Below are 15000 nucleotides of genomic sequence, written 5' to 3' on the forward strand. Positions count from 1 at the left end.
ACCCTCTCTCTCTCTCCCTCCCTCTCAAATTCAAATTCAAATTCAAAATGCTTTATTGGCATGGCAATTCGTGAAGAAAGTGTTGCCAAAGCATACAGTATCTAGAACTCATCAAGTTGTCGATAAATATATATAGTATACGTAAGTATATAGTATAAGTATATATACTCTTTTGATCCTGTGAGGGAAATTTGGTCTCTGCATTTATCCCAATCCGTGAATTAGTGGAACACACTCAGCACACAGTGAACACACAGTGAGGTGAAGCACACAATAATCCCGGCGCAGTGAGCTGCCTGCAACAACAGCTGCTCAGCCTACTGGTCCGGGTTCGAACCAGCAACCCTCCGGTTACACACACACACACACACACACACACACACACACACACACACACACACACACACACACACACACACATATATACACACACATACACACACACACACACACACACACACACACACACACACACACACACACACACACACACACACACACACAGGAAAAAGCTTAGAAACCCAGTCGTCTCAGGAGGGAGAGTTGGGGTGAAGAGTGTAACTGATTCTCAGGTAGTGTGTGTGTGTGTGTGTGTGTGTGTGTGTGTGTGTGTGTGTGTGTGTGTGTGTGTGTGCGTGTGTGTGTGTGTGTGTATAACTGATCCTGGGGTAGTGTGTCTGGTCTGGGACACTGATGGGCTGCTCATCGATGGCCGCAGTGCACTGGGACACACAATCTGTAACCAGAGAGCCACTCTCACTACCCCCCTCCCTCCAAACACACACACACACACACACACACACACACACACACACACACACACACACACACACACACACACACACACACAGAGAGGGACATAGGTGACTTTCAACAAGTTTCTTTCTCCAAAGGAAGAGGAGGGCTTCAAGCTGCACTAATGCCTACAGCATAAACAAACCCTCTATCACACTGCACATCTTACACACACCATAGACAGTTCCTCACCTCAGCAAGAATGCCCACTGCACAACATCAATAAACCACACATCTACACACTCTCACACACCATACACACTTACACACTTTAGGTGAATCCCACAGCATACAAACACTTATACACATTATAACTTTAGTTACACTTCAGCTGAAGCTCTCCTGTATCAGGAGGTTATAATACATTGTAAGCCCCCGACAACTTGTCTTAAAAGTAAAATTTGTGTATAAACAATGTATTGGGTTGTTTGTACTGTAAGATGACAAAGCATCTTTATTAAAACAAACAACATTAAAGTGACACAATGGGGAATGTAATAGGTAAGCTGTCATAGTATACACATGAGTAGGTCTTGCTTGTAGATTTTCACTTGCAGTGCATTTCAATGCAGTGTAATAATGTATTGTATTGTATTGTATTGTATCCACCTGATGTAATTTGTGGAGAATTACAGAAATGTCTTTTGTTGTCAAAAATAGGTTCTATCAGAATCATTGCTAAACTTAAACTTTTATCGTCATATAATAATTTGGAAAAAGACATTCATGCCTTCATAACATCACGGCTAGTTGACTGTATTTCCTTCTACCTAGATCTCCCTCAATCACTAACACGCCTTCAGATGGTCCAGAATGCAGCAGCAAGACTGCTGACTGGTACCAAAAAAATGGGAGCATATTACTCCTGTCTTAACTCCTCTCTTCACTGGCTACCGATCCATTTAAGGATTAATTTCAAGATACTGTTGATGGTTTTTAAAGCTCTAAACAGTCTGGCCCCAACCTACATCTCTGACCGTTTACACTCCCACTCAGCCCCCAGGTCTCTTAGATCTTGCAGTCAAGGTCTTCTTCTTCACATCCCTCGCTCTCGGGTCAGGCAAAACGGTGAGTCTTTGCAGTCGCTGCTCCATGCTTGTGGAATCAGCTGTCACCTGACATAAGACACGCCCCCTCTATCACTGCTTTCAAATCTAGGCTCAGAACACACCTGTATCCTCTAATGTCAAACTTGCTGTCTGTAATTCTGTGTTTGTCCCTTGTTGTTCCTTAGTTAATCTGTAGATGTGTATGTGTATGTGTATATGTGCTTTTATTTGTTTAAAATATACAGCATCTCTATACATTTACATTCAGATTTATTTACATACACATTTATTCATTCAGTAGACACTTTTTCCAAAGTGACTTACCGGCACATTAGCACACTAGCTCTTTTGATTCAACTGAGCTTAGTTGGATCGGGCTGAATCCAGTTGGTTGAGTTGTAAACATGAGGCATATTATTCCGATTGAGCCATTACTCCGTTTGTAATCAAATTAAATGTAAATGGGGCTACTGTCCCCGGAGCAACTCTGGGTAAAGTAGAAGCCGGGAAATGAACCCACAACTTTTCTGGCTACTGCATGCTAGCCCAATTTACTCATTTACATGTAGCAAACATTTTCATCCAAAGTGATTTACAGAAAGAGAATAACATTCAACTTTAGTTAGTGTAAGCTGTGTACAATGTGCTTTAGAAATACATTTTACTTACCTACTTTCTTACTTACTTACTTACTTACTTACATATAGCTGTGTCAGAATGTTATACAGTGAATATAAGTGTGTAATAAGTACCTGTGAACGTAGCCTTCAACTGAAGTGTTACAGAGACTTCTCAGGTCCCTGTTTGGAAGCAAAAGGGAAGTTGAGCTGTTGGGCTTAGGGTGAGAGTGAACATGGCCTTTAGAGTGGAGCTGTGGGTTGGAAAGAGCAATACCGAGAAAAAGAGAGCAAGAAAGATCGGTAACACTTTCTATGAAGGTTGTATTTATAACGCCCTATGAATGCATTCATAATGTTTTATAAGGTGTCTATAAAGCATTGTAATGCTCATTATTACCATCTATATGTATTCACAAGTCGTCATAACCAACTTCATGATGCATTATGACAGCTAATTATGAATGATTATAATTTTAATCTGAATAATGCATTATAAATATGTCAAGATCTGCCTACTCACTTGTCAGTTTTATGATGCATCATAACTACTTTGCTTTGCTAAATGCGTAGTGATGCATAAAGAGTCTTGATTTCTACTGTAGTCCTATTTATATCTATAGCTATAAGTATATGTAATAAAGTTATAATAATTTATACATCTCCGTACAGCACACAATTATAAACATATGGAATATCATAAGTGTTATTTGTCAGCTCTAAGTAAAGTGACAAGAATATGACCCTATTATTAACAGATATAAGTTCACTGAGTAATTACAGGGTGCAATGAACTAAGTACCGAGTCTAGCATCTTTACCCCATATGCACAATATTATAAATCACTATGTTAATGTCATAGGTGTTATTTGTCAGCTTTAGGTAAAGTAGAGCAAATGAGGTGTTGTTATAAATAGATATAAGGTTATTATAAACAAAATGAGGCACAATGAAATGAGAGCCTGGACAGTAAAGACAAAAGGAATGCATTTAGTTCACTTTATTTTCATTTAAACCAACACACATAATCAGACTGATTATCAATGCTCTGAGCACATTACACAAACACAATGAGACAGGCCAAAAAAGTGGCACTGCATGGTCCTATATTTTGTGGTGGTGGTTATTATTGGAATAAAACTCACAATGCCACTGAAATCTATCTTGGGACATTATGAAAGATTAAAATAGACCTTTGGTTTAAATGAATATAAAGTGAACTAAATGCATTCCTTTTGTCTTTACTGTCCAGGCTCTCATTTCATTGTAGGATAATAGGGTCATATTCTTGTCACTTTACTTAGAACTGACAAATAACACTTATGATATTCCATAGCTGTTTATAATTGTGTGCTATAGGGAGATGTATAAATTATTATAAATGTATTACATATACTTATAGCTATAGATATATAGGACTACAGTAGAAGTCAAAACTCTTTATGCATCACTATACACATTTAGCAAAGCAAAGTGGTTATGATGCATCATAAAACTGACAAGTGAGTAGGCAGATCTTGACATATTTATAATTCATTATTTAGATTAAAATTATTATCATTCATAATAAGCTGTCATAATGCCTCATGAAGTTGGTTATGACAACTTGTGAATACATATAGATGGTAATAATGAGCATTACAATGCTTTATAGACACCTTATAAAACATTATGAATGCATTCATAGGGCGTTATAAATACAACCTTCATAGAAAGTGTTACCGAAAGATCATATACATAAAGTTTCATGCTTATTATTACTACTATACTTATATTGTATTAATGCTTTGGCAATATTTGATGTACAGTCATGCCAATAAAGCTTTTTGAATTGAATTTAATTGGGAGAGAGAGGGGTGGGGTGGGGGGGTAGAGAGAGAGGTAATGAACTGGAGGTGGTAGACAAGCGCAGGATTGTAAGATTGATAAAGGTTCCTGGCAAAGTTGGGTGAGACAGCTGGAATATCCAGGTGCAAGCACTTAACAAAAGGAGCAGGGGAATTATTGAGAGCATAATGAAATGTCCTTGGTGGGAGAGAAAGAAAACACAACATTATTCTCCCCCTTTTTGTCACTTCACTTGTCATAAATGAGCTGAGAAATTTTCATATTGCTTTGCCGTTTTTCACAGGAGAGAGAATCTTATCAGCCAAATGGAGTTCCCCTGCCTTCCTTTCGCCCCGTGTGAATTCTTTTGATAAACTCTCTTTCTCTCTCTCTCTCTCTCTCCCTCTTAGTCTGCCACCCTACTCTTTTTATCATCCTCCCCAATCCGCTCAGTCCTTCTGCTATTCATGAAGCACATTTGTTCTAAATAAGCCTGAAAATAATTCAGGCAAAGAGCTCAAGGTTATTCCACCGCAATTTCGCTCACTTATGTCTCCCCAAGGGACTGTTGCAGACTTAAGGTGGGTCCATAAAGGCATCCATAAATGTGATTGGACAGAGGGACAGTTGAAATGAGCTGTGATTGGGTAATGGAGATGTCAATGTTGGGTGTGGTTGTCAGACAAAAGACTGCATACATCCTGATTTGGGTGGGAGAGTTTGTGAATGACGGAATAACGTGCTAAATTGGATTATTTTTTTCTCTCAGTTCTTAGCAAACTTTTGGTGCAAATGCATGCTGGCGATGTGTGGATAGCTTGTGTTCACATAATGAGACCTGGTTGTAAAATTTGCCTCGACAAAAGCTGAAGCAATCAGCCCAGCCCCACAACAACAGTAAACAAGCTGGCCTGGATCAGTCAGTTTCGCTGATGAAAAGCAGATATTGATTGAGCTTGTCAGTGCGTGTTCTTGGGGAAAATGGTGATCTGTCCTCTGGAATGAAGTTTGCTGAGTGTTTTACTTGGGTGCCCACACACAAGCCTGGTTAGGTTTATGTGAAGGGTTCAATTGATAGCAGAAGAGGCGCTTGCAGCAGCGCAGTAGATCACAGTGGGTGGGTGGCTGGCCTGATGACACCCTTGATCTTCGCAGACTTAATGTACTTTTTTTGTAAATAATACCCCTTAGATAATGCTCTTTGTAGCATTTACCTGCTTACATCCGTGATGTATTCAGTTATTCGGGATGTTTTGTCTTCCTCTGTCCTTTCCTGTCTTTGGTGCATAGAGTACGCTGCTCAGCAAGTTGCAGAGGCTGGGCCAGAGCTGGTCTGGGTATGGCTCACGTCTGGCATTGACCTGGCCCAGATAAGGTCCATATTTACACCAGAGCCAGATGAAACTTGTCCTCCCTGCTCTTTCTCTCTGCTGTGCACCCCTGCAGTCCCCATGAACTTGCCCACCTCAGTTGTCACACAGTAAAATTTTATTACCCTCTTCTTTATCCCCCACTGTCCTCTGCTCTCTTTCTTTCCACATTATCTCTCTCTCTCTCTCTCTCTCTCTCTCTCTCGCTCTCTCTCTTTGCCCCCATGCAATTGATTTTGGAGTAATTAAAAATTCCATTGTCTGGAACCCAGCCAGCTTCATGTTCTATTCATGCAGATTAATACATATTTGTCTGTGCCACTGGGGGTAGACAGGCAACAGTCTTCTCCATTAAACATTCATGAGAGTGCAGGAGGCCGGGGCTTGTCTGCCTGCCTGCCTGCAATGTTTATGGGACCACATCCCTCCGCCACGCCAATGGCCCACTGAATGGGGATTTTTATCACTACTAAGGGAGGTTTTAATGTTCATAGTATGTCAATGAGATGTCAGTGGTCTGCAAATGGGTAAGAATGGGTTGGTTGAACAGACGACCACGGCTACCACCATCACGCGCACACTCGCCATCTCCAAGGATAGGGTCACCATTAGAACATTATATTACAACCATGGACAGAGGTTGCCTGATCGCCGAATTAATCACTACTGCTACACAAAAGAAATACCTGACAGTGAAATTACCAGCTTGACTTGACACCAGCAAATAGAAATAGATAACCTAAACAGCACACACAATGTAGCATGTAGTATACAATATCACCACACAATTGCTATACTATATTAACCACAGCATCAGTGCTCAGATGTTAACACAGACAGACTGCTGCAAGTGTGTATTTTCCAACAGGGAACAGAAGTAACAATTGCTATCCCTGATCCTACTCTATAACAAAAAGAAACCTGTAACTCACCTTATATCCCTCCTGTTGTGTTCGTGGTCAAATGTGACCGATTGACAATTCTTTTCTCTCAAAAATATTGTTAACGTATTCTGACTACCATGAGTCTCCTTGACTTTGTTGACACAGGTTATCATTTCAGGTTATCATTTCAGATCATTTTTATAACAATTTGAGTGTTTTAATTAACTTTAGAACACCCATGTGTATTTCCGGTCAAAAATGACCGGCCATTAGAAATGAATGGGTGAGAAAATGGTCAGTGTATAAAATTGAGTCCAGGCACATACTTATTGATCAGATGGACTGTATATGTGCTTCTGTACAATAAAAAACACACACAAACACACCCTCACTCCCCCTTTTTGCTTCTATGCCAGCCCCCACTGGAACCTTTCCCCAATAGAATCTTCCCCTTTCTGACTTGCATGAGCTCAGGTCAGTGAGGCCTGCTGGCCATAATTAGCAAATGGAAGTTCTATTGGTTATATCCAATAGAACACAAGTTGATACAAAGGTCTATTACAAGATTAGATGATAATATGTGTGTTACTATAGATTTATAACAAGTTATAATACAACAGGAGGGATATTAGAAGTTGACTTTATCCATTCAGCATGTCATTGACACATACATCCAAATTCCTGGCTACATGTCGGCATTGCTAACGCATTACATTAATCAAAGTCAAAGTCTGCTTTATTGTCAATTTCTTCACATGCCAAGACATACAAAGAGATCGAAATTACGTTTCTCACTATCCCACAGTGGAGACAAGACATAATTTTACCAATTAACATAACATTCAAGAAAACAATAAAAAGTAAATAAGAAGGCACATACAATGAATAAATAAGAGCAGCAAAATTGGGTTGAAATTGTGCAATTGTGCATAGACAGTCAATATAGTATTGGCCTGACTTTGCACTACTATATTGACTGTCACATTAATGTCTGAAGATGGGTGAAAAAGGTAGCCTATTCTTCCATTTTGAAGAAAACTCTCCTCCAGGGTCCTTCAGTTCTCGTTTCCCTTCCACTTCTATGTGTCACTTTTACACTTGCTAAACATTTGGGCTGCTAATATCTTATTCCAATACAATCCAGAAACCACATAACTGCCAGACGAAGTAATAACATTCCAGCATGTGACAGAAAGTAAGATCAAAGTCCTTTTAGGCAAGTCCCTCCACTCGGCGGCCATATTGTAACACTTTTTGGGCCCTTATCGGGCATCTATTTCGAGCAGAAATGCGCATGTGTAAAGACACCAACCTTGCTCCAGTGGCGAGATCACAACACATGACTGGCACGATGTATTCATAACACATCACATGAATGGCACAATGTATACACATGTCGACTCTTTTGCCGCGGAAGGGGCGGGTGTAGACAACTGCCATATTGGCATTACAAACTCACCCCATGCAGGAGGATTTTCTGAGTGCTGTGTCAGAGACTTTCTAATGAGGAGACACAGCACTCAAAGAATCTCCCATATAAATGTATGGGGTTAGTTCATAACGCAAACATGGCAGTCATCTACACATATTCTGCCCCTTCCGCCGCCACAAGTTGACATGTGAATACATCGTGCCAATCATGTGGTATGTTGTGAATACATCGTGCCAATCATGTGATCTCGCAGCTGGAGCAAGTGTCATGATTTGTGAAGCCTTGCGCACACACAATTCTGCCCGAAATAGATGCCCGATAAGTGTCCAAAAACCGTTACAATATGGCCACTGAGTGGAAGGACTTGCCTAAAAGGACTTTGGCTGTGTCCCCTCATTACAAAGTCTCTGGTAAGATCATTTAGCAATTCCCAGCAGGCCGTGTTCCACTGTAACTTTTTAGAACAAACTAACAAAATCAAACAACTTTTAGGTAGTATGTTTTATGTCTAACTACAGGTAAACATTCATTTTTGGAACATCTCAATAAGAATTAAAAATGATTTAGCCTACATAGCTGAGAAGGGTAGGACACACCATGAGAAGGGTAGGATACACCATGAGGATAGGCAAATGGTATTGTAGCAGTCAGCCAAATCAAGTAGTAAAAAAAGAACAAATATTTATATTGGGCTACCAAATCCAGCTAAAACTCTGCATGGATAACTTTGGGAGTTGAATAAGTAGGCTATTCTGCCTGTGTGTTAATAAAGAGTTCCTGCCTACAACTGATGTTATATGATTCTGCGCCACCAGCGTTCTGAGCAACCTTTTTGGGCGACCCTTCTGGTATGTGCCCAAAATCCAGACAGCCAGTCACTGCTCGCTGCCTATACGTTTTGCTTGTAAGGTCTTATAGCTGAGTTTCTGTATGTGTGTGTGTGTGTGTGTGTGTGTTGTAGTTGGAGGCTGGAGTGGCTGGGGCCAGTGGGGAGAGTGCAGCAGTGAGTGCGGAGGTGGAGTCCAGACTCGGACACGCACCTGTCAATCACCTCCTGGGGAGGCCAACTTCTGTGATGGTGCTCTGGAGGAAGGACGGCCTTGCAATGCTCTGGCCTGTATAGGTGAGACCTCTTTTACAGGATATCTCTCTAACACACACATGCACACAGACACGCACGCACACACACATACACACACACACACACACACACACACACACACACACACACTCACATGCAACATGCAGTATGTTCACTCACTGTATGCATGAGTGTATGCATGTATGCATGACTACACACACAAACACAAACACAAACACACATACACAACCTCATGCATGCTTACTCACACAAAAACATACATATACATACACATGCAAACACACAGGCATTCAGTCATGCATGCACACATTACATTCATATACATTCACACTCACAATCACACTGGGATTTTCCCAGAAGGCGTTGCCCAGGTCATTGAGCAGCGTTGGAGGATCAGCCCTGGAACAACACACACACACACACACACACACACACACACACACACACACACACACACACACACACACACACACACACCTGTGTGTGGGTCTTATGGAGATTAGCTCATCCACCACTGCATAACCTTGGTGTCTGGTGCTCACTCGCAGTGGCCGTTCAGACGTGCGGTTCATTATGAATGCAGTGGGTTCATGCTGTGGAATGATTTCATGGGTCTCACACAGTGCAGTCATTCACATCTCAGATGTCTTTGCTTTCCCCATGTTTCTATGTATGTCTGTATGTATGTATGTGCATGCGGACTCTTGAAATGTCTGCGTCATCTCTGTCCTTGTCATCTGATACCTCCAGTTTGCATCAGGGTCTCATATTTTAGCACACATATACACACACACACACACACACACACACACACACACACACACACACACGCACACATACACTCAGACAAACTCATGGAAAATAAGGAAGAGTGTAAATAAAACACATGTAAAATAAAGTCAGTCTTGCACATATGCATATTGCACAATGCCATAAAAGAAATACAGTACACACACACACACACACACACATGCATGTCCATTGCTTGTGCTTGACAACATGACAACTTACTACCTCAAGTAGCATCCCAACACAACAGAACAAAACAACACACTGCACAGCTCCAGTGCGATAGTGATCATGTTCCACACACACTAAACGCTGTCATACTGTACATCTCAGCCAGGCTCCAGGTTACTGTCCCTCCTCATCCTCCTGGCCCCATGGTACGGGCCACACACTTGCGAGACACACCTTGTGTCTGTGTAGTCAATTGGCCACTGGTGTAAAGAACCCTGAAAGTTACACACTGACAATAAACGGCGCAGTCGGCCTGCCCTTACCTGCACCAATAACAGGGGAAATTTAATCAGAGCCATTATGCGCTTAATGCCGCCCCGGGGACATTTAGCGTTGCTATGGCGAGATTAAATTTCCCCCCAAATAGCTCCCCCCACTCCCCCACTTCCAGCACCCTCCCACTCGAGCATGGTTGGGCATGAAGTGTAGATATGAGAGAGGCGCTGTCCAGTCCGGACTAGCCCTCCTCCTGGCATGTGGCCCACAGCCTCTCCTGGAACGTCCGCTAACGTCCGCTAATGTCTCTGGCCTTGCCGCACCCCGCAGGCAAAGGGCGTGCCAGCTCTCGCAGCCAGTCGCTGCGCTCCATGGACAGCCGCAAGCGTGACGAGTCAGACAAGACACGCGCTGGACAGTCCCCCCAGACAGGTAAGGCAATGGGCCGCATCAGGTCATTCTGTCCGCTTGGGCTCCTAACACGCACTAAACCAAGACATGACGTATTAAACACACACTGACCACACCTAAACTAACCAACAGCAGCCCAAACTTAAGGGAAGCCATTATTTAAATCTATCAAAAAAAAAGATATGCATTAGACTACAGCTCTCAACAGACCAGAATCCATGTCTAAATGACCAAGACATATAATACCATAAATATATAAATCATGACTGACAAAGATTGTAGTTTGGTACACAGGTTGAAAATGAGCTTGATGGAGACTGGAGTGACTTTGTGTAGCAGTAGACTAGTGGTTTGCTGTAGTCACGTGAGTGTGGATGATGTGAGTGTGACTGTATGAGTTGCCGTGTTGGATGCTTTTAAAGTGAACTTTTGTTTCCATTGATCATAGCCATCATGGTTCCTTTAACAAAAAAACTAAAAAAGACTGATCTGTTTAGCTGCTCAAAATTGTTTTCCCAGCAAAATCAAATACACACAGTGATCACCTTATCGGTTATTTTCCTGAAGAGTGAGTTTTTCTTTTTTTCCTGGGGCCAATTTTTTCTTGATTCCCAACACTGCCAATCTCAAAACACACAGCCAGGTCATATGTGAACAGTTGTAGACAGGCCCCAAAGTCCTGATTGTCTAGTTCTTTTTCAACTGGACAGTTATGACTGCCCGATCCTGTTTGAATCTGGCCGACCTAAGTCAACAACAATTTTCTTCTAGCTACGGTCTAATCAGACAGATGAGCCAAAATATGCTGACTGACATATCTAAGATCCAATGCATTCACTTCAGTTGGGAAGTCAATGCTCCAGATATGGCATCAGTCCCTCGAACGTCCCAAAGCGCCCCAGCAGAGCAGAGCAGAGCACCCCTCTACCTCTCCCCCTCTCTTTCTCTCCCCTCATTTTAGCGTAGACAGCTGTTCCTGCATGCTAATTAGTCTGGGCCCTTTTCCCTACTCTCCTCTCCTCCTCTCCTCCTCTCCTCTTCCTCCTCTTCCTCCTCGTCCTTCTCCCCGCCCCGCTCTGCTACTCCGTCGCTCCCGTGCTGCCGTCTGCCGTCGCGTCAGCGGACTCGGTGTCGGGCGAGGAGTGGTCGGCGTGGAGCGTGTGCTCGGCCACGTGCGGCGAGGGCTGGCAGAGCCGCACGCGTTTCTGCGTCTCGTCCTCCTACAGCACGCAGTGCAGCGGCCCGCTGCGTGAACAGAGGCCCTGCAACAACTCCGCCGTGTGTCCAGGTAAGCCCAGCTCACCGCCAGACCCCACTGCTGAAAAACCCTCCTTCCCTGCCACGCCACCTTTCACCCCCCCCCCACCACCACCACCCACCAAAAACCAGACGCCAGACCTCAAATGCCTGTAAAAGCCCTATATCTTGCCCACCAACTTCCACTCTCTCTACCTCTTACCCTCACCCAGCCACCTATCACACAAAGCCCCACTCGCAGGGCTCCACCCCTGGGTTAGCCCAGAAGGAGTCGGACCCTAGTCCCTGTGGGAAACTCAGTGGAAACTCAGGGAAGTGGAGTTTCTTCCGAAGGGATCAGTGGAGGACCAGCAGTTAGAGCCAGCTTAGCAGTAGCAGCAGTGCCACCATCACAGGAGGATTACGTTCACCACTGGAAAACGAGCACTTCCAATGCATGCTGGGAAGGCGCCCAGAGTGGCCTTTTGAGCATGCTCAGAGCGTGCACACCCAAACTTTGCAGCACAGACTCATTCTCTCCAGGGAACCATGAAGGGGCTGTTTTCCCCGGCACTTAGAGATGGGGGGTCACAACGCCTGGATCAGCAGATCGAGGCTCAGCATCTCCATCACATAAACACTCACACAGATGTTTTACTGCACACTTCTCTGTGTAAAAACTCATATCATAGGATGTAATCTGCATGTAGGTATTTGCGTGCCGATATTGTCAGTGTGTGTAGAAGTGTCTGTCTAGATGTGTAGATGTGGGTGTTGTGCTTTGTCCAAGAGAGTATAAATGGGAAATATGCAACTATGCATTTTATATGTATCTGTTTTGTGTGTGTGTGTGTGTGCGTGTGTGTGCACTCACGTGTGTGTTTGTGTTGTTTGTGTGTCCTGTGGGTGGCCTGTCCCTTTCTCTCTATAAATCATATCCTAGCTGCTCTGATTGCAGTGAACGGCGTGTGGGAGGAGTGGTCACCGTGGAGCTTGTGCTCATCCACATGTGGTCGGGGCGAGCGGGAGCGCACGAGGACCTGCAAGCCGCCGCAGTTCGGCGGGGAGCCGTGCACGGGGCCTGAGAAGCAGATGAAGTACTGCAACATTGCTGTCTGCCCAGGTAGCCACCCACACATCACCACAACAGCTACACTCAGAACAGATGCACATCAGAGCCCCTGTAGCTCTTCAAAGCTCTTAAAAACTCTGTGTGAATTGATGATGCTAGATCTGACCGAAATGGGGAAGCAGCTGCCAGCTGCCTTGCTGCCTTCAATTGTCTAATGAGTCACTTTTCCAAAACAAGCATCAAGGTACCAACCATGAACTTAGTTTCGGACAGCCTAGCAAGTGCTGTCTTTCATATACAGTATTTATTGTTGGGACACCGTTGCAGCCGACTTAACTTGATAGAATATTGGACAAAGAATAATGGACATTGAAGGCAGCATAATGGATACATCTATGCTGCCATCAAAAAAATGGTGTCTTAGAAAGAAAAATTCGGTATTTGATTAGAACATGCCTCTATACCTTATTTCAGACAGACTGTCTGTGTTGACAGATGGAGTTTCTCATTGTTGAAAACAGAAATAAAGAGATTGTTGAAATGTTGACAATCTAAATCTTCTAAATCGTCTTTAGTTGGGGTGCTACTGCCAAAGTAGATTCTGGACATATCATGACTAGCTTTCCCTCACAAAAAAAAGAAAAAAAAAGAAGTAACTGAAAGGGACATAAAAACACAAGTATTTTTTTCTTTCTTTCTTGGTCTCTGTCAGTCACTGATGTTTTCTTCTGGCTAAGAGGCGGTCATCTGTGCCAGCTTGACAGCGTGGAAAATCAGTGTGCTGGCGACATGATGGATGTATGCTCTCAGCACAAATCCCACCGTGTGTACTCATGTGTGCTATAAAGCAACGGGCGATCTGTGTCATTCACTATCAAAGCAGGTGTTTGGCCAATCACAGTGGTGTCTTGAGGCACAAAGGGGATTTGAAATTGACTTTTCAGTGTCCAGTTTAGTCCTGCTGAACACATGCATCGTCTTTATTTTCTGTATATATTTTTTTATTAGTGTTTTGATTCTCTACATTTGATAGCCTTTATCCTGCTTTAAATTAATATTTGAAGGAAACTGCAGATACTAAGATTGGGTCTTGTGATGACATGAACCTTTTTGCCTCAGAAAAGCAGCTAGACTAGAAATGGCAGCGAGATAATTAATCAACATCTCCAGCTTGTTGACAGTGAATATTCCAGGAATTAAAATGATCAGCTTTTGTCCTCCCACATACACCTGAAAATAGACTGACCCCAGGGGGACACTGAGATGTGATTAAGATAGGATTTGATTTTTTTGGCAAGGCAATCACTCCACTGGCCAAAAAAGGGAAAGACATGCTGGATGAACTTGCCAGAAAATGACTTTCAGACACATATTCTGTTCTCCAACAGAGCAACCTGGAAAAGGATTTGACCTGAGTGTCAGCAAAATGAATGGGTACCGGTAATTCGGGAGTGTCTTTTGTAACAATTCTAAATGTTTTCACCCTTTCACAATTGAAGCACAAGACCACTTTGTTTATAGAAATGAATGTCTAGGTGTCCACACACAGCCAAAAGCCATAGCTCAGCAGCCCTATTTGTTAAATGCAAGGAGGCAGATTTTTGACATTATGGATTTTTGGGAGCCTTCTTGCCAGTCTGCTAATTTCACCTAAAAGCCTGCAATTTCCCTCAGTAGATGGAAACCGGTAGCTGTAGCAGTAGAGATCCCCCACAGGCGCTCTGCACAAGACTGAAAAGACATCTTTGTCCGTCTGCAGTATTTTCTCTTTCATACACACTCTCTCCTTGAATTAAATAATCAGTTGGAATTTCAAACAACACTACAAAATGGCCGATTTACTGCTGTATATAGTGTCCTACATAGTGGGCAAGTGAACTTTTAAAACACAGCTTTGATTTTGTGATTCAGAATTCACCAAGCACTGGGTTTTTAAATATAAGCTGGTTTAAAGCCAAGATGGGACAGT

At 42.9% G+C, this 15000-nt stretch overlaps 1 protein-coding gene across 1 annotated transcript in view; it reads left to right on the forward strand.

The window, feature by feature from the left end:
• The window catches only part of adgrb1a (adhesion G protein-coupled receptor B1a), a 62492-nt gene that overhangs the window by 8881 nt on the left and 38611 nt on the right, over positions 1 to 15000 (forward strand). The window contains exons 2-5 of the mRNA XM_076281265.1: positions 8936 to 9097; positions 10643 to 10744; positions 11844 to 12011; positions 12918 to 13082. Coding sequence (XP_076137380.1) covers positions 8936 to 9097; positions 10643 to 10744; positions 11844 to 12011; positions 12918 to 13082 — 597 coding nt within the window. The remainder of the gene's footprint in view (positions 1 to 8935; positions 9098 to 10642; positions 10745 to 11843; positions 12012 to 12917; positions 13083 to 15000) is intronic.

The sequence above is a fragment of the Alosa pseudoharengus genome, unplaced genomic scaffold (genome assembly GCF_046254945.1).
Source record: "Alosa pseudoharengus isolate Yale_2024_CS ecotype anadromous, Long Island Sound unplaced genomic scaffold, YU_APseudo_1.1 YU_APseudo_1.1_scf_12, whole genome shotgun sequence".
Taxonomy (NCBI): domain Eukaryota; kingdom Metazoa; phylum Chordata; class Actinopteri; order Clupeiformes; family Clupeidae; genus Alosa; species Alosa pseudoharengus.